This window comes from Bidens hawaiensis, unplaced genomic scaffold (assembly GCF_021521415.1).
Source record: "Bidens hawaiensis isolate Kalapana, Puna unplaced genomic scaffold, B.hawaiensis_p1.1 tig00027229_1, whole genome shotgun sequence".
NCBI classification, from domain to species: domain Eukaryota; kingdom Viridiplantae; phylum Streptophyta; class Magnoliopsida; order Asterales; family Asteraceae; genus Bidens; species Bidens hawaiensis.
The window spans coordinates 42,047-67,193 of NW_027494395.1; the positions used below are offsets into that span (position 1 = coordinate 42,047).

A 25,147-nucleotide genomic window follows, 5' to 3' on the forward strand; every position below is an offset into this window, starting at 1 on the left:
CTATCTTCAATTTGAGCCTGAAGACTCGCACTTAACATGAAATTTTACGTGTGTGACTCGTTTAGTTTGAGCTTTGACGAGTTTATATGTATGTTTACGTAAAAAGTCTTATATCCCGGACTAACATTATATTAAAAAGTTTAAGGATTAAACTTTGCTTTTAAACGACGGTTATATTGTAAAATAACACGTATTAAGCAATTAGATATGACAATACATCAATACAAATCGGCTCAATTTAAATGTTATTATTTTATAGTTCAAATATTAGATCATTTCAAAATATTTAGCATGGTCAAAATAAGCTATTGAGCAATAATATATCATAATCTTTAATCGCTCTGCAGCGTAGTAATATTAGCTGGCATTAAGAAAAAAAAAGTTAGTCAAGTGTGTAAGCTAAGACCTACAAGGATAAATCATTTCTTTTCATATTCAATTATATACTAACCCCTCAAAACATACATGATACTATGATAGTATATCAATAAGTTTCAGCACTATATAAAATTACCCCTTCAATGATTTAATTGGTTATCAGAAAAGTAGTCAACATTTTTCTTTTTTTTTTTAGAATTTTGGGTTGGTCACGAAAGCATTTTTGACCATCCATACGAGTCAAGTTGGTGACCAAAGTTACAAATGGAACTTGTTAATTAATTAGTGTAGCATGTTGGATATATCAAAATCTATATTGCCATCTCTATAGCATGTTGATCATGACGTGGGGAAATAGCAAGATACAAATATGATTTATTAACATATTCAACATACTTTACTTAAATCATTATCCAGCGGTAGAATTTGGTATTAGGTTAGTTAAGAATAAGAAGTATTTTACCAAAAGGATAGTTGGCCTGAGTATGAGTGGTTTTAACGCGGTCCAAAAAATTCTAGAGCACACCGCTAAAACAGAAGGTGGTTCAAGAAACGAGCTTAATAATACAATCTATTATAGCGGTATCCTTTTCATGATTTGGAGAGCAACGAATGAATATATTTTTAAACAAAGAAGGTGTTTGATCAAAAAAGTTGGTGAGTGATGTCAAACCTTACCCAGTTACTCCTTCACATTAATTAAGAATTGTGATGCAAATTTAATTTTATAAATTTTTCTAAGTTTCATATTTGTTGATGGTTGTACTCTGTAGTTTGTTTTTCACTTGTACCTTATGGGCTTCTTGTTTGGGTTCTCTTACATTTTTTCTTATAAAATTTAACCTCTCAAAAAAATAAGAAAATAAACTATAGTTGGACAGCAAATTGTTCATGCTCCTAGTGAACTTTTTTCTTTTCTTTTTTTTTTAAATTGTCTATGGTTTAGTGCGTTTGGACTTCAACCATATCAATTCATCTATTTTAGTTAATGTGTTAATGTATTTAAAAATTTTATTTTGTTATATCGTTGTGACAAACATTCGATACGTGTGTTCAATTACTAATACTTTTTATTGTAGCATTAAAAAATAAACATGCATGCTTTGTTCTTTTATCTAAGTTTCACTAAATTAAGGAGGAATACGATAAACACAATGCCTTCAAGGTTTTGAACATTAAAGAATTAAGAATCTATCAAGACATCATTATCAAACATCAAATCAAATTTTCCAATTAACAAGATTTTTTAATCTTTTTTATTCTTATTTTGTATTAAAACATTAATTATGTTGTAATTTTATTGGAGGTACATCAAACATTAATAAAACCTCTAGTAGTAAAGCCTCCAAGTGATAAACCAAACAGCTAACATGCCATATTATTTATGGAAATTAGACATGTTGTGTAAGTTAGTGGATCTTATATTTAAATTTTCATAGATTTGAAGATTCTAGGTTAATCAGTATTTAAAATCATGTCGCATTTGCATTAGCGAGAATAAATTAAAAAAAAAAGTGGTCTTCACATTTAATATTGAATCATGAACCATTCATATTTTCTAACGTTTGTACACTATTAATATATTTCATGTTTTATACCGTCATTTAATGTATTTATGCATTCAGTTTATGCATTTTCTAAACAAAAATTATAGCTCAAGTTTGATTTTGGTTATTAACCAAAAACAGATCGATTATTGATTAATTCGGTTGAGACTAATATACGAACAAAATCATGCACACCCCTAACAAAAGCTTATATTAGACACACATATATAGGGACAATTGTTGTAAAAAGCTATAAATCGTAAAATGAGTAGCAAGAACCATGGAGTGTCGATCGAATTCAATCTAGAGATGAGATTTAAGCTCTGTCATTTTGAAAATTGCATCTAAAAATTAGGGAAATAAACTAGATTGAATTAGATCTTTGATAGGCTCACCCGATCATTTAGTTCCATCTTAGAAGTAAATCCACCATATGTGGAAACTGTCGAACTGGGATATCCTTGGCCCAACTTGAAACTTCATATTTTTTGTCATAGACAGTGACGGACCCAGAAAAATATTTTGCAGGGGTCGGAATAAAGTTGGTGTCAAAATTTTATATGATCAATCGGGATTGTAACATATACACACACACACACATACATATAAATCTTTAAAAAATATCACAGGGGTAGGCCGACACTTACACCTTTGGTGTAGATCCACCGTTGGTCATAGATGAAACTTGAACCTAAAACTTTTCGTTTTTGACTGTCTCATCTCAACCACTTGAGCTAATAATCCTTATCTAATTACAACTCTTCTAAACACACAAACAACAATGAATTTTTGAATTTATTTTCAAATAATAAATTATGGAATCATCGAAATTATTTTTTAAGTCAAAAGACTCAAAACATTAGTGCATTTGTTTAAGTCGTTTCTTTAACATGGTTGGAGAAAAGTGTAAAACTATATATAAAAATTTGAATGTTGATCACAGAGGAATGTGACAAGGAAAGGCTGTCCACCATTTCCTGAAAATGAGCATGTCCCTTGGTTCTTGATCCCACCCAAAAACACACACGACAAGACATCTTTATCATCACATCAAATAAGACCTTTGATTCATTGGGTATATAATACGTATCCAAATTTTTTGAACCACCAACGTATCTAGACTATTTGAGGTAACTCAATGCAACTATGTATGTCCATGATCACGGACATTGTTGGATAGCTCATACCCACCGTCACCTATTACGAGGAAAACCTGTCATTCGAATGCCTGTTTTAGTAAAACCAGAATTAGATCGGATTCAAACTTGAGACCTTTTGATCTCCGTCCCAAAATTTCACTTCTTTTTCAATGTCAATTATATCTATCTAAATAACTATTTGTTTTAGTTCAAATGGTTTCGTGTACCCTTAAAAAACTATATATATGTGGAGTTTTGATGAATGTTCAATTTTTATATTTTACAAAATTTGACTTTGCTTTATATATTTCATTATTTAAAATGAAAATTGTTACCCAAGTAAAATAATAAAATAACTAGAAGATTATTGATATGAAATAATTTGTAAAATGAAGGGTTTTTTTTTCTTTTTTTATGTGAAAGGAAATTAATATTTTTATGAGTATTAGTAACGTTATGCTTTATGGAAAAGTCACATCATGTTTGTCTGGTTTTCGCTCATCGGATCGACGACAAACTTTCTTCTCTCACATAAAGTCGCACACTTTCTCTCTACGGATGATACTTTCTTATCTCACATAAAGTCGCACACTTTCTCTCTACGGACGAGGCGTGATAATGAACCGCAAAGTATACTTTGTCGCACTAGCTAGCCTCTCTCTAACTCTTTTCCACGTCTAATGCATGTTATCCTAAAATCTATCAAGTACGGATTACCTATGTAGAAAAATTTGATCAAATGAATTCCATTCCAATTACAAGTAAATCAAACATGCCATCTAATAGAATGTATTCTCTACGGGTGGAAGGAAGGTGCATTCAAGCATATTGTGGTATACTTATACCAAAGGGCCATAATTACAAATTCGATAACTCAAAAAAATGTTTGTTTTCATTTGTTTTTAAGATAAATTTCCTGCTTTCCTTGTTACAGATAACAAAATAAATGGAAAAAAAGGCTGTATAATATATTGTCATAAAAATTTAGGTTTAATTGTTTAACAAAGTGATGAGTCAAACTATGATAATTATTTTCTTTTTTGAATATTAAAATTGGTGGATTGGGTGGCAACAACTTTTTATGAACTTTAAAGAAAACTAATTTCTTATTTATTGTTTTTTTTTAACTTAAATTGTCGGATATAAAAAGTATTAATGTCATGCATGACAACAATATTTTATCTTCACTACACACTTACATGTATTAGCTAAGAACCTTGATCATATGCTCTACATATATGTAGACATGTAGTATAAAGAGTTTTTATTGTTTTTCACAAAGAATGATTTTCTCATGATCAAATCCAATATATATTATATAGTAATATAAAATACTTATTTTGGTAGGAATATACCTAATTCGGATCAGATTTCGAATATGCTCCTAAAATTTTCAAATCCAAGAAATCTGAATTGAATAAACAGAATAATCCGATCCAATGAACACCATGCAAGGAACCCCAAGATACAATAATCAAAACGACGACAAACATACAACTAACCCAAACAAGTGATTATAAAGGAAAGTTAATGAAGTTGAAACGACACCATTTCTTTCAATCTCTTGTTCGATTACTCACACAAAGGAATCGCATGGCCTTTTTGTCATTTATTAATTTCGTCCTCAAGAAAGAGTTATTATTAAAAAAATACCTCGTATACCTTTTTAGATACAAACAAAATTACCTATTTTGAAGCAATTACTAAGAAAAACATACATTTTGTTAACATAAACGCAATATACAAATAAGTTACATTTATGGTATTCTTTGTCGGCCGGTAATCGAAGTACATAGTTATATTATGTCGAAGTTACTGATCTAAGTGCATGCGAATTTTGTTTGCAATACCCAGGAATATAATAGTTTGAATACAACTCCTCTAAATTTATATCACAAAATTGACAAAAACCTGAACGCAAAAAAAGTAATATATTTAATCTTTGTCGTCCTCGGGTAATCAAAGTACGTAATTATATTTTGCCGAAGCCCAAACCTAGTGATCCAAGTACGCCCAAAAGTCGTTCAGATATTAAAAAGCATCTTATTCTAAATACAACGCTATTTTCAATATAGTTTACATCGAAATGCTGATAAAATGTAAAAACAAAAATAGTTTTATACTTAGAATTTTAAACCAGAAGGTTAATGAACAAAAGTTATTGAAGAAATCAAATAAAATGACAAAATAAATATTATATACAAAAATAAAAAAATGATACAATACAATTATAATAAATGAAAATTACCAAAATGTCTCACTAATGAAGAGAGAGATATTTCATTTTTATCCATATAAATAAAAGTTTTCATAAATGTCCCTTACAAACATGTCTTTGACGACGTGTTAGGCTTCAACGCGTCTTTCACGACCTATTTGGCCACCGAACATGTATTTCACGACCTGTTAGCCTCCAATGTGCGTTTTTAACAACTTGTTAGCCTCTAACGCGTCTTCCTCGACCTGTCAGCCTCTAACGCGTCTTTCACGACATGTTTGGGCTATTATTTATTTTTTTATAATATTACATTATTGTAATTAATTTTATCCATATTTGGATTTTTCTTTTATAACTTGTAATATATAAATTTATATATAATTTCGGATATGTCATTGAGAAGTGTTTAATTTTACTACATGTCATAAATTTTACTCAAAATCGAGTGTCAAATTGATATCGAAATGTTCAATAAATGTTTAATAAAATCTGACCATACTCGTTTTAAGTAAAGTTTATGCCAACATGTAGATTAAAATAAGCACGTCACAACGGTATATTTGGAACTTTATAAAACTTTATACATTACAAGTTATTAAAAACCAAATATGAGTCAAATTAATTATAATAATACAATATTAAAAAACGGTTAATAAGGCAAACATGTCGTGAAAGACGCGACACGTTAGAGGCTAACATGTCGTGAAAGGCACGTTAAGACCTAACGCGTTGTCAAAACATGTTTGTAGGGAACAAATCAGAAAACTTTTATTTATGGGGAAAAAATGAAATCTTTATCCATTAGTGGGACATTTCAGAATTTTCCTTTATAATAATATTAGGTACCATGGCAGTAAGAAGGTGTTATAAGATGAACAGTTTCACGGGGTTTCAAATGTTGACAAATCTTTTTATCTGTACATGTACATTTGTTGTTAATTTTAATCTCATCATGATATATATGGGTAATCCAGATTTACTTGTAGTCCTAATGTAAAATCAAAGTAAATATCAATACAAGTTTGAAGGTGTAAAATAAACGTTCTTTCAACATTATTTTTACTTTGGTACTAAGAATTCTCAACACGCTCAGGGGCCATGCCCCATCCTTGGACCGTCACTAGAGCCCACAATGGCCCGCAAACATCTTATTAGTAAAGGGATTGAGGGGTTTAGTTGATGGATTTACAAACCCCGATCTCTCTCGATAGCCGTTCTCGAGCCTCTTCCAAAAGCGTTGCTTCGTCGTTAAGGAACCCAACATCGTGATTTTCTCTCTTCTCATTCCGTTTTATTTTTTCTTTCCTTATTTATGTTCAAAAGCTTGGTTAGGGGTATTCATTTGCCATTGAAACCAAATTGACCATTTAAACTGAAATAAGTAGACCAATTTGGCAGGTTAAGATTAAAACTGTTTGGTTTACGACTTTCTTTTGGCAGTTTGATGTTCTAATAATTTGATTCGATTTATAAAGGTTAAACCCGTCATGTAAACCGTTCACACCGACAATTTAACCTATGTATATCACATAGTGAAAAATGACGAGTGTGCCCTCAATATCTTGAAACATAAATGAAGTTGGATTAATATTAATTTGTAAGTTAGTATGGCTCCTCATCTTTGTGTTCTTAGGTTCCGAGGCTGGTAGTTCTGGTTAGCTTGTCTTGGGTGTTAATAAATGATTATTTTAACGATCAACAAAAAAACCCAATTATTTGGGATAACCCAATGGACAAAGGCAACCATGTACATCCGCGATCGTAAACAACGCTAGTAGCCAAAACTCACCACCTCATGTTTCGAAGAAAACCCACTGCAATAAAACCCGGTTGAAATTATCTTTGAGCTTTAAGATCTTGCGGTCTCAAGCCTAAATTTTTAACCCTTCTCTAAAGCCAGCTAAAGTTAACGCTCATTGGCATTTTAATAAAAAATATTGATAAAAGAAAGTAAGGAGGTACGTAGTTTTGATACGGTGCTGTCACGCGTCTAAGCTTGCACGGAAAACCTATCAAAACTACATAGTTTTGATTAAAAACATTCCAAAATTAATTCATTCCCAAGTGCATACCATCACCTACCGTCCCCAAGGTGTCCATCTTTATAGAGTTTTTTTAACGATTTTTATTCTCACATCACAATTAGTATATGAATTCCCTTATTCCAATATTTTCTTTCTGTTTTATTCATATTAATAATAAAGAATTGTACATAAATTGAATATTAATTTAGCTTTTGTTCATACATGGCATACACAATATAACAGATGTAGGAGTCCAATCAGAGAAGGAAGTTGTGAAACAAATCCAATTGACATGGTTCAAATGTTGAATTAGAGTAAAAAATAGCAGTTCGATGTTGAAGTGAAAAAAACAAAAGACGGAGAATATTATAGAAGCGACTTAGGGTTTGAGAAAGAAATACCAATCTTATACCATTGAAACACTGTGTGAAAATAAAATTCAAAAAACGTATCTTTTGTTTAAGAAGAATAGTAGGTCTCTTACAAACTTTGTGATAGATTGGATTAAGATTTGAATCGATTTTTGCTGTAAATCAATGCCTTGGGAGACTGTGGGTGGAGACCTAGCATGATAGATGGTATGTATTTGGGAATGAGTTAATTTTGGATTGTTTTTAATCAAAACTACGTAGTTTTGATAGGATTTCCGTGTAAGCTTAGACGCGTGACAACACCGTATTCACTTTCCCCATATTATATATATACAATCGTTTTTAACGTGGTATAGTGGTGGAAAACTTGAGCTCTTTAATATAGACCCATATTCGAATCTCACAAACAACACTTTTGGGAGGGCATCGGTGGCTTAACGAAGAAAGACTGTGATCTTTGTGATCTCCGGTTCGATTCAGAGGGCGTCCGGGGTTTACCATCAGTGGGCCTTCGAGCATGTGGGATTTCTCTAAAACTGGAGATAACTTGGAGGCACTTAAGGAGCTACGTACGGTTGGTTGGGCCAGCTAGCGATAACCTTTTGACATTGAATTACCACGTACAGAATACCTAAACAATTTTCTGCTTGTTTAGTCGTTAAAAAGAAATATTATAAATGTATAAACTTGTGGGGCTAAAATTGGAAAAAAGGAAAAAGGCAACGGCGGAGCACGACGACAAGGCATAGCCCGAATTTTAAGGGTCGTCTTCTCGGAAACCCAAAACCCCTCAACCCACTTTCGAATCTTTTTTTTTAACTTTTATTATATTTAAATAAGGATATTGTATAAAACTTAATCTCACCAATAAAATACGTTAAAGGTTTCAAAAATGTCAATCAACCATATATAAAAATATATAACCATCAGAATGTGTAGTACTAGTGCCTCTAATAATTTGGGTTGAACACGTAATAAATTTTACGTAAAAGAATTATTAGACAATTTTTTTAAAGAATGTTATAGTTAAATAGTTTTTAAGAAATGTTAAACAAACTCAAAGTTCTTTATTCTAATGAAGCCTACTTAAAAGTCTTCAAAATCCGGTTTGGGTCTCATTTGTGATAAAATGTTGTTCGTGAGACAGGGGTTTTATATCATAATAGTGGTTTCTTTGTAATTGGCGGCGGAGCAGGTTACTAGCGTTTTTTGTGATCACGGGTATGGACGGTCTTTTGTCAATAGGTGTACTTAGGTGGACAGACTTTGTTCGTCGTTAAAAGAAGGGTTTGATTTGAAGTTGAAACTACTTTTGCTCAAAAAGATATATGTTTGGGCTCATACAATTAGAGAGAATAAATATTAAAATGTATATATATTAAAATTCTTTAATGTGGGTATAGTGCAATCTTACTTTCTTATGAGTGAAAAAGTAATATGTATGAGGAGTCGTTAAAATAATAATAATAATTTGGACCTTGGGTTCAATTCCAATATGTTTAAACGACCTATAAACCGAATACAATATACGAGTTTAGCCCAGATAATAATACTTGATTGCATGATCATAGGTTTGAAGTAAAGAAAATTGTTTTACTTGCCAATTCGCCATAGTTCATGCAGTTTACTATAAAGCTTGTACATGGGCCTTGACCCAATACATTATACAGGCATAATAACACAAATTAATTACCCTGACTACTAAGGGTGAGTAATTTAACCGTCATAACCGTTAACCGAACCATAACCGCCATAACCAAACCAATTTTAACCGATAACCGTCATAACCGGTGGGTCAGTTTTAATAAACTTTTGAAAACCGCCAAATGTGGGTCAGTTTTGGTTAAAGATACTTCCAAACCTGTCATAATCGAACCGACCCATTTATTTAACAACAATATTTTTGGGATTTATTTTCAACAAACATATTGTCGGATTATACCATTTTAATGTGTTCGGTTCAACTTTGTTATCAAATTAACTTAAATTTCAATGTTAGATTATATAATGTTTATTTTTTTAAATATTTGATATTGATATTATGGATTATATGTTTTGTTGAATTATGTCAAGCCATTTTTTCTAATATTCGGTATCAAACTTTTAGGCCCAATTATATTGTTTTGGTTACGTTTAACCGACCCATAACTGACTCGCTTTAACCTTAAAAACCGATTAACCGAAACCGCCATAACGGATCGGTTATGGTTATGGTTATGGTTATGGTTATCCATTAACCGACATATCGGTTATGGTTATAGGTTTGGCTCAAAACCGCCCCAAACCGACCCATATACACCCCTACAGTGACTACTATGTTGTTTAATCATATTGCAAATTTAAGCCCTAAGATTAAAAAAATTGCATTGGTAATTCAACTATTCTTAACAGGTAACACATGTGATCCCTAGAGTGGATGTCTGTTAAATTATTTTAACTTGTTAAATGTTAAAGATATAACAAATATACAGTTATTGTTATAACCATTTAAAAATAAACACATAGAAACATTAACCCCCACCCCCACACAGTTTGATTCACTTCTTTGTTCATCGTTCTCAAGGTTTCCATAACCGGTCGTTTTACCTTAAACCCTCTCATTCGATATCTCTATTTATGTTTGTAACAATAGTCACAATCAATAATCTAGTACAAAGCATCCTTTTGTTATACACACGAACATAAGAACAAAGAAATATTGTGATGGGTCTTAAAAACGGGCTTCGGGTGACGAAAGATCATAATTGTAATAGAAAACGTCTGAAAAAAATGAGAAGTCTAGTTCATGGGTAGTTGTAGAAATGAAATAAGTTTAACAATCTACAAACAATGAGGAGTTTTATTCAATTTCTTGTATTTGATTATTGGTTTACGCTAGGGTGATCATGGTACTTTACAACGGTTTTGTAAGATTCGAAACAACTGGTTCTAGTAAATATCTAACCTTGTTTGGTTCTAGTAAACAACCCGGGTATGAAACCGGGTTTGAGTATTGCCTTTAAAAACCATACCATACGCATCGAGTTCGGGTCAGGCATTGAACCGGGTATTTGAATACCCTTTTTCCGAGTATTTAAAAAACCACTATTTTTGGGTTTTTCAGGTATATATTGGATTTTTTAAGAGGTTCCACTTTTTAGGAGTATTTTTCAGATATAGATCGGGTATTTGAAAAACACGGTTCCGGTTTTCAGGTATACCAGGTACAAACAGGGTCCGGTTCGGGTTCGGATTTTGTTACCAAAATACATACCCTGTCTGCACCCTACGGATAGGGTCGGTTACAGGTATAAAAAAACCAATTTCGGGTTCTTTTTCGGTTTCTTGTATACTGTGCACCTCTGAATGAGGTAATAACAATTTCAGGCCCATAACCAGACCCAAACCACTAAACCAGCTTAGCCCAAACAATAATCCCAGGCCCATAACTTGCAAATACAAAAAGCTATTAAAATTTGGGCCAGTGACAATAATCGTAAAAGCGACGACCGGAAAATGGCGGCGGCGCGTGTGGCGGCGGGAAACGGATTGATAAAGTTACCTCCGGTGACGTTCGTTACCGGAAACGCGAAGAAGCTTGAAGAAGTGAAAGTTATATTAGGGCAATCAATTCCATTTCAGTCACTTAAACTCGACTGTACGTATAATATTATTACTTAATTACAAAACCCTAATAATAAGTTTTTGTGACGTCACGGTTGTTTGATTCACAGTGCCGGAGTTGCAAGGCGATCCGGAAGATATCGCCAAAGAGAAAGCTCGCTTGGCGGCTAATCAGGTATAGTGCTTGGCAATAGTTTAGGAGTGTATATGACCCGAACTCGAGCTCGGTTTAAAGCTCGAGCTTGGCTAATGAGTATTTTTTTGAACTCGGCTTGTTTATGATTTATTAATTAATTTATGTTTGTTTTTAAGTATGTTTATATTAATTTTGAAAAACCTTAAATGGCTCAATCTCGGCTCGAGCTCGTATAGTAACTTAAACGTACGGAGTGCAGAATTAGTAAATAGAAGTCCAAAAGAGGTAAAGTTTTAAAACTTTAAATTTACAAGGCTTGTTAAGGCGTGAAATTAATACATAGAAGTTCAAAAGGGTTAAGTTAAAAATTTAAAATTTACAAAGCTTGTTAAGGCTCGACGAGCTTCTCATACATGCCTCTAGCCTGGGCTCGATGATTAAACTGGCTTTATTTGAAGCTCGGGCTCTGCTTGAGCCCGAAGAAGCTCGGAGTATCTATTGCTCGAGTAGCTCTTGAGTGGCTTTTGCACACCTAGGTACAATCTGTTGGACGTAATTTCTTCTTGAATACAAGATGGTGTCGGGTCGGGTCAAGTGGGCCGGTTTCGAGTTATGGAATTGGGTTAATTAATTAAATCAATCAGGGATAGATAAAATGAGTTGGTGTTTAATTTATGGTCGCTAATTCGATTAGTAGCTAAATATGCGGGTTTTATTTATTGTTTAATTAGGAGTTCGAGTTCATCTCTAATTTTACTGGCTCACGGTCTATACAAGTATGTAACCTAATCAACGTGGTGGTTATGGTTAGATGAGTTTGTTACCAGTTTTTTTTTTTTATTATTTTTTTTATCATAATTCAAGCCTTTTTCTTTATTTAGTAACGTCCAAACGATTTACAATGAAGTGGCAGGTAAGCGGGCAACAAGCTGCGCCGCAACCCCCTTTTGGATGGCAAACCCAATCCTACTAAAAACAAAGTTTCGATTCTTATGGACCGATACGTTACTATGCATAACTTTCTGAACCCTATTCAAAAGGTCCACGGCATCCGATACGTTACCAGTTTTAAAATTATATTTTTCTGGTTAGGTTTAGAGTTATTTAATTTAAATTCATCGTGTGTTTTACATTTTGGTGAGCTTTATTTAATTTAAAATTATATTTTTCTTGACAGTCAATACTTGTAATATTCTATTGACATTGATATCTAGTTTTTAGGGTTTTAATATTGAATGTGTTTGCGTGTGTAGGTGAAGGGCCCTGTGCTGGTTGATATCTAGTTTTTAGGGTTTTAATATTGAATGAGTTTGTTACCAGTTTTAAAATTATATTTTTCTGGTTAGGTTTAGAGTTATTTAATTTAAATTCATCGTGTGTTTTACATTTTGGTGAGCTTTATTAATTCGTTCTTGACAGTCAATACTTGTAATGTTCTATTGACATTGATATCTAGTTTTTAGGGTTTTAGTATTGAATGTGTTTGCGTGTGTAGGTGAAGGGCCCTGTGCTGGTTGAGGATACGTGTCTCTGTTTCAATGCTCTCAAGGGACTTCCTGGTTAGTTACAATCAAATTCTTTTGTTTTAAATCACCCAGTTGGACCATTGATAGATTAAATAATAATGTATATATGTTATTTTTGTTCTCATATCTTCATTGTTTTGTTTGCAGGGCCTTACATGTAAGTCTCATTTGGTTGCATTTATTTGTTTCTTTTGCTTCTTCCTTAAGGTGATGTTTTATGGCTTGATGTAAAATTGTTTTTTTTTTTATATAAAAGCATCAATCGCAAGTTAAAATGTTCATAATTCATTCAAATCTTGTTTGTAAATCACTTCGTAAACATGGGCAGGTACCGATCCGCCATTGTTGCGGTTGCGGTTGACGCATAGCTTATTTAATTCTTGCTTTGTATTGCCTGATGCGTTGTTACCATGTATCAGCTATACCGGGAGTGTGTTAAGGATCGGGGACTTTTGATACTTTCTCTAAGAGTTTTTTTTGTTCTAGAAAAGAAAAGGTTTTCATTATACAACCATAGTAAGTTGGTTTCTTTTAATCCTCATTCTTTAACCAGTGTATCAATATACCTAAGTTTTAATATGCAGTTCTTAATACTTTGTTTTGAGGATCACATGGATTGAGAGCGTTGTGCAATTTACGACTGGATTATTTAGATTTGCCTTGAATTGTAGGATGCTCTCAGTTCAAGTGATTCTTAAAACAAAGAATAACTGGTTGATATCAAAACTTAGGTATATAAAGTTAGCATGAACCAACACTTAAAATATGATGGTAAAAACGAACCAACTTACCATGGCTATATAAATATGCCTTCTTTTTTCAGGAGAAGATAATCCCTTAAAAATAGCTTCTTACAATAATAATAAAAAAAGTCCCCAATCGTTGACGCAGTCCCAATAAAACCAATACATGGTTGCAGTGCATGTTTATATAGATATTGTATACTTATATCTATCAGGGTGGAGGGTTTGGTCCCCTATGCCACCTAGGCGTCATGTTTATATAGATCTTGTATACCTGTATCAATCGATTCCAGTCGATGCAGTCGATATCACCGATATATTGGTTACCGGTCCCTTGGTAAAATATCAGTGCAATTTATCGGTCATAATATCGGTTCCGATATTATCGGTGATATTGACCGATATATCACCTATTTCCTGATATAAGTTTTTTAAGTCTTAACTGTCAATTTTTAGTGTTTTGAGTCTTAATCAGATCGTATTTGCTAGAATTTTTATTGTTTTGTAAGTTGCAAAAGGTTAAATTGTTAATGGTAGGAGAGCATACTGAGTTGTGTTAAATTGCTATATATATATATATATAAATTCTGCATGATATTAAAATTACCGACATCTAACCGTGATAACCAATATCAAATATCGGTCCTTGACCGATATCCTATAGGTTTCCGTTACGCTACAGTTTGGTTAGCTGTTTTGGGACTAGGATCGATTTGGTTTTTGGTTAATAACTGAACATTTGGGCAAAAAATTTAACCTGGACTAAAGGTCTAAAATATTTCGGTTATATAAAAGAATTTAGACTTTGTCATCGTTTTGGTCTATCAACCAATGGCCCAACAAATCAAGGATGGAAAAGTTATGAGATTGCTAGCCTTGACCTTATAAAGAAGTTTTGTAAGAAATCTTTGTTGGAAGGACATTGTGGGATTTCTTCCATAAGAGAATTTTGTTTGAAAACTTTGTTGCAAGGGTGATAAATAAAAAAGCCATTTATAGATTTAAATAATAATGGAAAATATATATTTAATTTTTTTTGGTAATATGATGAGTGATTTTGCAAGTATCTGAACAAAAATCTGTACATTTTGATAAAATCTGGACCATTCTCACACTAACGTTCATACTTTGTTGCTGGTGTTTCTGCCGACTCATAGCAAATGGTTTCTCCAAAAGCTTGGTCACGAAGGTACGTGTAATTGTTTATACTCCAAGTTTAATCTTGTTCCTGAACTCTATAACTATCATGTTGTTCATAACTTGAATAACTTTTGTAGGTCTAAACAATATGTTGATGGCTTATGAGGATAAATCTGCATATGCTATGTGTATATTTTCTCTTGCTATAGGACCGAATTCTGAGCCCATAACGTTTGTGGGAAAGACCCCGGTATGCTTTATTTTATATCAGACGGTTTTAAATTTTCTATTGTGTTGTCAGACTGATTAGGATTTGAAATAATTTAACACAAAATGTTGTCTTTTAGGGGAAGATTGTTCCTGCAAGAGGACCGAATGACTTTGGATGGGATCCAGTCTTCCAACCAGATGGCTATGAACAAACGTAATCCCATTTCTGCGTTTATTAAAATAAATTCTTGATCATGTGACGAAATTATTGAGTTAATTATATATTTTTGTTGTTACAGTTACGCTGAAATGCCTAACGACGAAAAGAACAAGATTTCTCATCGATCGAGAGCTCTTGCATTGGTAAAATCCCACTTTGCAGAGGCCGGGTATGTATTTGATACATAGGTCAGAAACTATTTGTATGGGTGCATGTTATTTTAGATTGATATTGTACTTATAACAAGGTAACTTTAAATGGTATTTGTCTATTTGCGGGTATCTTTTTCTTAATTTACATTACTAAGTTTGCCTTTCTTTTCTTGAATTTCGTAAATAGTTGATGCCAGTTTAATGTATTATAAAAAAGTAACCATATTACTACAATGTTAATCATGTCTATGCAGTACACATTGCGATTAGGTTTAATGCATTTTGACTATACTTTTGATGTAGCCAATTGTTTTTATATGATCTATTTGATCTGACATTGTCAAAGGATTCCTTAAGTTACATATTCAAGAGTCAAGCCAATGTTCACACATAAATGGATTAAATGGGTATATTAGTAATTTTATACTCAGTTAACTGAAAAATTAACGGTCATTCACGCTAGGGAGCATTAGTGTTACCTGCAACGAACTATTTGGATTCTACCTATCATTTTTCAAATTGGAGAGTAAACATGCTATATGGGTTATCATGTAATTAACTATAAATTATAAATTATATAACGGTTATGTAATCATGTATTATAGTATATTTTATTGTATAAATAAATAATATAATAGAAATAATAGGCTTGCAAGCGAAAGCTTGACTCTGGTTAGTTTTTAAAATGAGCTCAGGTTTAGGCTCGAGCTTGTGTACACCCTGCTCGATTCGAGCTATAACGAGTCATTTTCAAGTAAACCCACGAGTGGTTAACTCGTTTACACCCCTAGCGAAGCGAAAAAATAGTGGAAAAAGATATATAAGAAATAAATTATTCTCTAGTTAAAGCCATTTATATTCTTCTAAGCTGTTTACAGACTCGGGTCGGGAGTTCAGATCTTTTTTTTAGTGAGTTTGCTTGTAGGACTCAATTGAGTGTCGGTTTTGCCCACGCGTCGTCCTTCACCTTATTGTCGGTGTCTACGTTTTTAACTGTCTTGTGATATCATCTATAGAAGTGTGCGACCCACCAAATAGGACTAACATTAAGTGTTGTACAGAAGATGCCTAATATTTGAGTGGCTGGGTAAGTTTGAGTAGTACCTTGTGCAAGGGTGTGCTGTACAAAGGTAAGATCAAAGTGTGCACGGGGCAGTTGGACTGTTTATATGTCAATTCAAGAATTTTAGGCAGCCTAGAGTCAAAAGGCCTAAATCATGTGGTATTCAATTCAAGGGAGACCTCACATGGAGGGCCACACCCTATTTCGTGCATCTATCAACTCATTGGAAACGCATGTGAGCATATGATGTTTGGTTTGTTGCCAAGGATGACTTTAAAATGTAGGAATACAAGTCAATTTAGGGATGTGTTTATTAAGTTTATATGTCGGGTTGGTATCTGATTACTTAAGCCGGTTGGATTTGTGGGATTATAAATTGATTTTAGAGGGTTAAGTTATCTTTTGTAATTTCTTTACATGTAATATTAAATATTAAAGTATAAGTCAAATCATTTCAATACTTTCCAGTTTCTAAAAACTAACAAATTTAATTACTGTATTCTGTAATTTAAACATATTTTAACTATATACTATAATAGTGTATTATTCAATTTGAAACTGGTAAATTGATGGTATTGGTTTCGGTCTTCGGGTAATCACACGAGTATCATCTAATACTATAGTTGAACTTGTGTAAAATGTTATGGGTTTTCTTTGGTTTTTTTCCTTCATTAGTCTTGTGTTGGTTTTATATACCTTGCTAGTTTTATCACTACTTGTTATTAGTAATTTATTATTAGTATTATTAGTACTTTTGTTTTTCACATATACTGATATACATTTTATGATTCTTGTATATTTATACCTTATATGTAAAAAAGGGGGTTGTTTTGAGGCTAAAATCTCTGAGCAAGGGGAAAGTAGTAATGTTTGTCCCAGGGAGGACAATAGGACTAGAGCCCTGAACAAAACGCTTTCTGGCACCTCTAAGTGGGACAGTGTTTCGCGCTCACACTTTTCTCTTCTACATCAACCATTTTTCTTCTTTGCTTCCTCAAATCGGGATGCACATTTGGGAAACCCCCTCTGAAGAAACACTAACCGGACCCCGGACAGATTACATGTAACCTGGGGGTTGGAGAGATGTTTCCCACGAGGGGTTAGACCCTTGGAAGATGGTTCTTCTGATAACCTGCAAAACAGACACCGTGAGCTCGTCACTGAGAAGGGGGGGGTTCCTCCTTGTGACCACCCTCCGGCGTGAGAATCAGACTAGATTGCTCTTTAAATATAAAAGTATATTAAGAGATTGCTAGAGCAGATATCAGGTATCATATGATGATAATGTAGTAAGATAAGATATCATGAGATGGTCATACCATTTGTGGTATTTATAGCCGAAGGTAGGTTTCCAAAAAGGTATGGCCGGCTGCAACAGTGTTCCTGTTCCACCAACAGTTGCCTACGCACGTGCCCTGCTGGTAGTTGGTGGGTAGGTAGCGGCTGATAGTGACCAGGCCTGCTGTATACTATTCCTGTTCCACCAACTGACGGCTACGCACGTGGTAGGGCAGTAGTTGGTGAGTAGGCAGCGGCTAATAGTGACATACAGTGCAGGAGCATGCTGCTCGCCATACTGTTGTCAATAAGCTGTCGTATCTTTAGTCAGATCTTTTTCCCATACCTCGTCAGGTACAGTACAGAAGATCTTCCTGTATCGTACGGACTGGCTTATTTGGGCGGGAGTATTCCCCCTCCCGCCCTTGTGCGGGATAGTTCCCGGCTTCGCTCATTCCTTCAGGTGACACTGAGTGATTGAGAGCTAAGTGCCTTGTGCGTGTAGCCCTGCTGCGCGGGTGGCCTTCCCTGATGGCTTGTATCCGAGGCTGCGGGGACAGGCGGAGTCCTTCACCATCGGGAGGCATTTCCTGCGGGACCAGCTTGCGTACTGCGCGTAAGGACGTCACGTCTCTGAGCATGGTTGGTCCTGCGGATCCAGTTGGTTTCTGCGCAGACGTCCCTCTTCAAGGTGAGTCTTGCGGGTCTAACTAGGCTCTGCTGGGACCTACCTCTTCACCCTCCATGTCATCAACATCAGCCACATGATCGCTGCTTCCATCTCGCCCCGCTTGTCCCCACCCTTGATACTTTTGTTTAGTTTCTATGTGACACTATAACAATATAAGTGGTTTAATATTCAAAAATTCAATGTCTAAATCTGGAAAATCAAGTACCATAATTAGCCTCTTTGAAATAAGTTTTTAGGAAATTTCTTTCTTGATTCAAGATCCATGTGGAGAAGTGACACGAATCCACTGACCCCTTGATTAACGAGTTAAATGGGTTTGGGTCCAAATTTGTGGTTGACCCACTAAGATTTTTGGTGGGAGAAAACTTTGTATAAAGTGGATTTCTTTTCATTTAAAATAACTTGTGAAAATGGATCCAATGCTCTTTAATGTTTTTGCGACAGGATCATTACAAGCTTTGACGATAGAAAATAATAATAAACAAATAAACAAGTCCTTGTAACCTTTTGGTGGTACTCAAGAAAACATGATTATTTAAGAAACCAAAATCATGACCACACCAACCTCTGTTTACAAGAGGAAAAGCTGGAACAAGATGATTCTTGTCTCAGCCACACGACAAACTAATCAATAGCAAACCAATTTAATTTAAATTAAATAGAGAATATATATAAATGTGATACATAATGTAATAATCTGCATTTTCAATCACTTTTCATATCATAAAAATATAAAATAAAACCTGCATTTTTCATTTCATAACCCGAGTATTTTCGACATTACAACTTGTATCTGACTCAAGAAACCAAAATTACACTTAGAAATATAAAAAAAGAAATCCAATTTTGTGACCTAAAACCAATATACCTAGTTAGATCTAAAACACAAACCACACTGTGAACAACACTTCGATCTTGGCCGAGGTTGCACGACACAACAACAAAGTAGTGTGTGAATAAAACACACACACCCGCACACACACACTTGCCAGAATACAGCAAGAAAAATGGATCAAAACCGACGCATATGTGGAAAGCGAAACCAACACACTAAAGACAGTAAAAATAAAGTAAAATAGAGATAGGATACGCTAGCATTGGCGGCCCCTACGACAGCCAAGAACACCCGCATTAGCAGTAATCGAACCAACCATATTAGAAGACTTAGCCCCTAAACTCGAGGCTCTGGCATAGCTAGCCGAGGCACCAGCCCCCGATGGCGTGAAGTAAGCCCCGTTAAGAAGTAAATCACCTTCTGATCTCCAGTTCCATCCGTGCCATTTACTTGAATCTGTATTCACCCTCTTTGTAACCTCTTTTGCAAAAGGATTAACCGGGGCAAGATATCGGTTTCCTTGGCTGTTGATGGTGGGATTTGCACTGCCACCAATTGCATACATTTCCCAGTGAGTGTAGTCATTGTTCACTACATGGAAATACCCATGTCTGCATCTGCAATATTATTAAATGTTTGAATAGTTAGGACAATGCTAATTGCTAAGAGTTAATTAAATCGGTATTAATTGTATTAAGTGTATAATAATAATACCTTGGCATTCTCTGAATTAAACCTTTACCAAAATGGTTATATGCGATCGTTACTTGCATCATCTTGTCTCTAACATACGAGTCGCTATGGCCCAACAACATAACCTGTTTCACAAAACTAAAGTGTTAATAACTCTTTATATTGATATAGTGATTTACTAAATAAATATGAAATCAAGATTTACGAACCTCGTTGTGATGAGCAAAGTGGTTATTTGAAATGGTGATGGCGGTTGAGCCCATAACCGCGTCAACGAGCCCATCAGCACAGTTAGAAAGCGAGTTGTGATCGATCCAAATGTGGCTCGAACCGAATATTGAAATGGCATCACCATCAGCCATTGATCTCCACCCGTAGTGTGACGGGGAGCTTCTTACCAAGGCGTTACCGGTAGGTTTACAGTCATGGATATGTAACCCATGAATAATAACATTAGTAATGTACTGAAGAGTTAAGCAAGCCCCATTAGCAATATGCACATTGACTCCACGAGCATCAATAGTTTTAAAGCTGTTCATAATAAGTTCTTGTTTTAACTGGATCACCATGTCTCGTTTGAACACGATCCAGAGCGGCTTTGTTTGTATGACGGCATGGCGAAGGGTACCCGGTCGTGGGTTGACCGGGTCATCGTCTCGGGAATCAGTCACAACGTAAAACCGACCATGACGACCTCCGATCGCGTTACGTCCAAAACCGATACCACAGTCAGCAAGACGCTTGCGGTTGCGATGCCAGTTCGGATCACACCGCCAGCAGTCGTCAATTGGGTTACCGGTCCCACAAGAGAAGTATCCAAGTTTCCTCCTCTCAGTACTGTTTCTCATGCTCCTAAAAAACATCATTTTTTATTAAAATTATATTATTTTTATAACACTAATTATATGAAAACAATCATATGTATTGTCTCCCTGCAATCCGTTGTTGCAAGCACATGGGGGATGGTGTGTCACATGCCAAGATAAACTTATTTAGTTATTTTGTACCAAAATTATTTGAGATTTTGGATAACTTAAAAGAAAACATTTCACATGGATGTATCATGTATGCATATATCATACGAAAAGAATATATTGGAAACTAGATAAAAGTAAAATCAGTTGCTAACACACCAAAAGTTTAACCGGAATAAGGTAATAATATTGTTTGTTATTCGGACCTCCGGTTGTAAAGATGTCAAATCAATCAGAAAACCATGTGTAAAGTTATGTACTGATTTTCGTTTGTAAAGAGTAGGGTCACACGGGTTGATTCCTTTGTTATGGCAAATTTGACAAAGGGGTAAAGTAGTGGTTGGTTTTAGAAACATACCTTATTAAAGAAATATGGTTAAGAAATAAGGTAAAACCAATCAAAAAGTTTTCATCTATGCATCAATGAAATTTGTGAAACTTTTGTTTGCCTCACAAAAAATTTATATAAATTTTTTCTTTTTTTTTCATATTTATACGTAACCTTTCTATCGATTTTCACGTTTTTATTTTATTTTTTTAAATAAAACTAGTCCGATTTGTACATCTCTCACGATACCTAAATATTGAAATGTAAACCAGAAATTTGTAAGCGTTTTGTTATCTTAAGGTAAAATTTTGTTTTATATAAGTGTAGCAAAGAAATAAATATTGTTCTATATTTCTATTTCTATTACATAATATAAAGTTAATAAAAAGATCTTGTTTTGTGTGACGCCGAAAATAGTAAGACAAATTCTCAAATCATTTGCTTAGGTTTGCTGCTATCCCCATGTCACTAAAAACCCATTTTAGGTACTTTTAATAATGCTGTCGAGTGAATCCTGGCTAATTTGTTGGGTTTTTTTTTAAATTTTTTAATCACTAAATTTCTTCAAGTAATCTATAAAAAAATCCTTACATTTCAACAAGGGAGACAATCTCTTCAGGATCTTGCACTGCATTGTCATTCAAAGCCTCAATCTCTTTTGCTCTGCAATTCATATTAACAAAAAAACTTATCATAACTATATTCTGAACCCGCAAATAAAAACAAGAGTAAACCGTTAAAACCCAAATCCTTGTCCCCGTTATTTTTTTAACGTTAAATTTTGGTTATTTTAATTATTTCATATTTTGAGTGAAAATTGCAAAAATGTAGAAAGTAAACAAATTGTGCTTCAATTTGATTTTTGAGAATGTGTGTGTTTTTAGTGTGTGAGAGAGAAACACAATGGTGTTACTTTTATACAGTTATAACCGTCAAAAAGTGAAAAGAAATAAAAAACAAAAATCAACTGAAAACAGATTTTTGTATTAACCAATGATATAACGATTAAGAGGAATCCGGAGATGAACAACCAAATTAACCGTCCAGATCTTAAATGTAGAATCTCAACGGTTGTGATTTTGCTTCGTTCGTGTTTTCAAAAATACTGATAAATAAATAGATCTAGGGTTCATTACTCTATTTAGCACAGATTAACGGCTTAGATTAGATATTACCAAAAACTACATTCAAATTAAGAGACAAACTCGACTCAGTGAGTCAGTGTTGATTGATTTTATTTTTTACCTTGCTTCCATTGATGCATTGTAAGAGCTCTGGTTCTGCAACTGCTCTGTTTCCGCAGTACTGTTGTAACAATAATATTTATATAAATACTAATGTAAGCTTCAAATTCATGTAAATAATAACTTTGAGCTTAATAATCACTTCTAACAAACGAAATAATCAGTAATTCGAAGCTAAACTATCTATGAGACGTCAATTATGCAACATTTTTTCATAAAATCTGAAACAAATTAGACGCTATGTTAACTCTGTAGTAACAATTTTCACCAAATATGCGCCAATTTTGCAACATTTTTTCATGAAATTTGAAATTAAATTCAAATTCGAAACTAATGTCAATTTACACCAAATATGCTTCAATTTTGCAAAACTTTTTCATCAAATTTGAAACTATACGTTCTGAAAACACAAATTCGAAGCTAAAGTAGCTCTGAAATGTCAATTTTCACCAGATTTGCGTCTATTTTGCAACGTCTTTTCATAAAATTTGAAACTATACGTTCGGAATACACAAATTGTCAAAATTCACCAAATTCGCCTCAATTTTGCGACATTATTTTCATAAAACTTGAAATTATACGTTCCGAATAGGCGAATACACAAATTTGAAGCTAAAATAGCTCTGCAATTTCAATTTTCACCAAATACGCGTCTAATTTTGCAACATTTTTTCATAAAATTTGAAAACATACGCTCCAAATACACAAAATTGAGCTGAAATCAGCAATTCCGAACTGCAACATTCTAAAAAATTAACAAAAACTAATTATTCGTGGACAGAAATCAATACCTAGGGTTTGAGGAGTCGCCGGAGTTGTTGACGACGGCGGCGGCGACCACCGTGGCAAGCAACAGTGTAAGGAACAGAAAGGAGGTAACAAGGAACCACTTCTTAGGTGTCGCCATTGTCATCACAGTTTGAAGACAATAATAATAATATTATTATTATAATCACGCAATGTGTGTGTTTGTGTGTTGTGAGGACGTAGGGACACTGTGGTGGGCTGAGAGCAAGCGGGAAGTCAAAGAAGCAGTGTTAATGTAACCGCCTGATTTATAGCACAAAAATGGAAGTTGTTAAAAACTTAACGGCCGTTAAATATTGACCATGGTTAAGTTATTTATTTAACTGAGAATGTAACCGCGTCACCGGCACCCACGTGGCTTGCTTTTTCAATCCGTTAATATTTCTCATAGCTTTTATATTTGGTGTCTATAGTTTGAAAAATAAATGCATTTTTTTTAAATGGTGTGATCAATAATAACCGTAAAATATTGTTCAATGTAAGAAGCCTTTGTAAATAAAAAAGTAATAAATATCATGCTACAAAATATATTGTTATTATTACCATACGAGTTATTTTACAACCACAAGTAATTTGAAACATGTCACGTTTTAAAAAGTATTTGTTGCGGTTGATATCAAGCATGTTATAGAAAACAATGTAAGCATAAGATATAACAACCCATGTTCTAGTTTATCACACATGATACAAAATATTCCATATGCACAAATTTCTTTTTACGAATGCTATTTAAATATTTGCATTCTTCTTCTAGACCATCAAGACTGGAAACTGGTTAATCAACTTGTTTAGATGGGTATCGTTGATACCTTAATTTGGATTGATCGGTTTATGACTTTGGTCGATTGAAGTGACGAACCAGTCATGTGGTTGGACCAATTTTCAAATTTTTTGTATTCTTAGAAAATCTTCCTTATGATATCTCTAGTTTACTACTTTATGTTTCAGATTTTATTTACTTCGTACCCAATACTTTATTAAAACATCAAATAGTTGGGGTCTTGAAGAGGTAGGTCCCAGCAAAGCCCAGTTGGACCCGCAAGACTCACCTTGAAGAGAGACGTCTGCGCAGAAACCAACTGGATCCGCAGGACCCACCATGCTCAGAGACGTGACGTCCTTACGCGCAGTACGCAAGCTGTTCCCGCAGGAAATGCCTCCCAGTGGTGAAGTACTCTGCCTGTTCCCGCAGCTGCGGATACAAGCCATCAGGGAAGGCCACCCGCGCAGCAAGGCTACACGCACAAGGCACTTAGCTCTCTAATTCAGTTGTCACCTGAAGGAATGAGCAAAGCCGGGAACAATCCCGCACAGAGGCGGGAGGGGGAATACTCCCGCCCAAATAAGCCAGTCCGTACGGTCGGGAAGATCTTCTGTACTGTACCTGACGAGGTATGGGCAAAAGATCTGACCAAAGATACGACAGCTCATTGACAACAGTATGGCGAGCAGCATGCTCCTGTACTGTATCACTATTAGCCGCTGCCTACTCACCAACTCCTGTCATACCACGTGCATAGCCGGCAGTTGGTGGAAAAGGAATAGTACACAGCAGGCCTGGTCACTGTCAACCGCTGCCTACCCACCAACTACCAGCATGGCACGTGCGTAGGCCACAGTTGGTAGAACAGGAATACTATTCAGCCGGCTACACCTTCTTGGAAACTTATCTTCGGCTATAAATACCCCAAATGGTATGATCATATTATCATCATATACTATCTCGTATTACATATTATACCTGATATCTGCTCTAGCAATCTCTTAATATACATTTATATTCAAGAGCAATCTAGTCTGATTCTCACGCCGGAGGGTGGTCACAAG

The 25,147-nt window shown here is 34.4% G+C and overlaps 2 protein-coding genes across 2 annotated transcripts; one reads left to right on the forward strand and one right to left on the reverse strand.

The window, feature by feature from the left end:
• Nucleotides 1-11,161: 11,161 nt before the first annotated feature.
• LOC143574978 (inosine triphosphate pyrophosphatase-like) lies at nucleotides 11,162-15,521 on the forward strand. Its single transcript, XM_077059461.1, has 8 exons — nucleotides 11,162-11,314; nucleotides 11,391-11,455; nucleotides 12,912-12,975; nucleotides 13,090-13,099; nucleotides 14,843-14,874; nucleotides 14,963-15,075; nucleotides 15,173-15,249; nucleotides 15,335-15,521. Exons 1-8 carry the CDS (start codon nucleotides 11,173-11,175, stop codon nucleotides 15,441-15,443), a joined length of 612 nt encoding a protein of 203 aa, XP_076915576.1. The 5' UTR covers nucleotides 11,162-11,172; the 3' UTR covers nucleotides 15,444-15,521.
• Nucleotides 15,522-19,172: 3,651 nt separating this feature from the next.
• Nucleotides 19,173-23,547, reverse strand: LOC143574964 (putative pectate lyase 8). The gene is made up of 6 exons (XM_077059451.1): nucleotides 23,305-23,547; nucleotides 22,515-22,574; nucleotides 21,861-21,932; nucleotides 20,177-20,819; nucleotides 19,989-20,092; nucleotides 19,173-19,891 (listed from the first exon to the last, which is right to left on the reverse strand). The coding sequence occupies exons 1-6, from the start codon at nucleotides 23,424-23,426 to the stop codon at nucleotides 19,531-19,533; spliced, it is 1,362 nt and encodes a 453-aa protein (XP_076915566.1). The 5' UTR covers nucleotides 23,427-23,547; the 3' UTR covers nucleotides 19,173-19,530.
• Nucleotides 23,548-25,147: the final 1,600 nt, after the last annotated feature.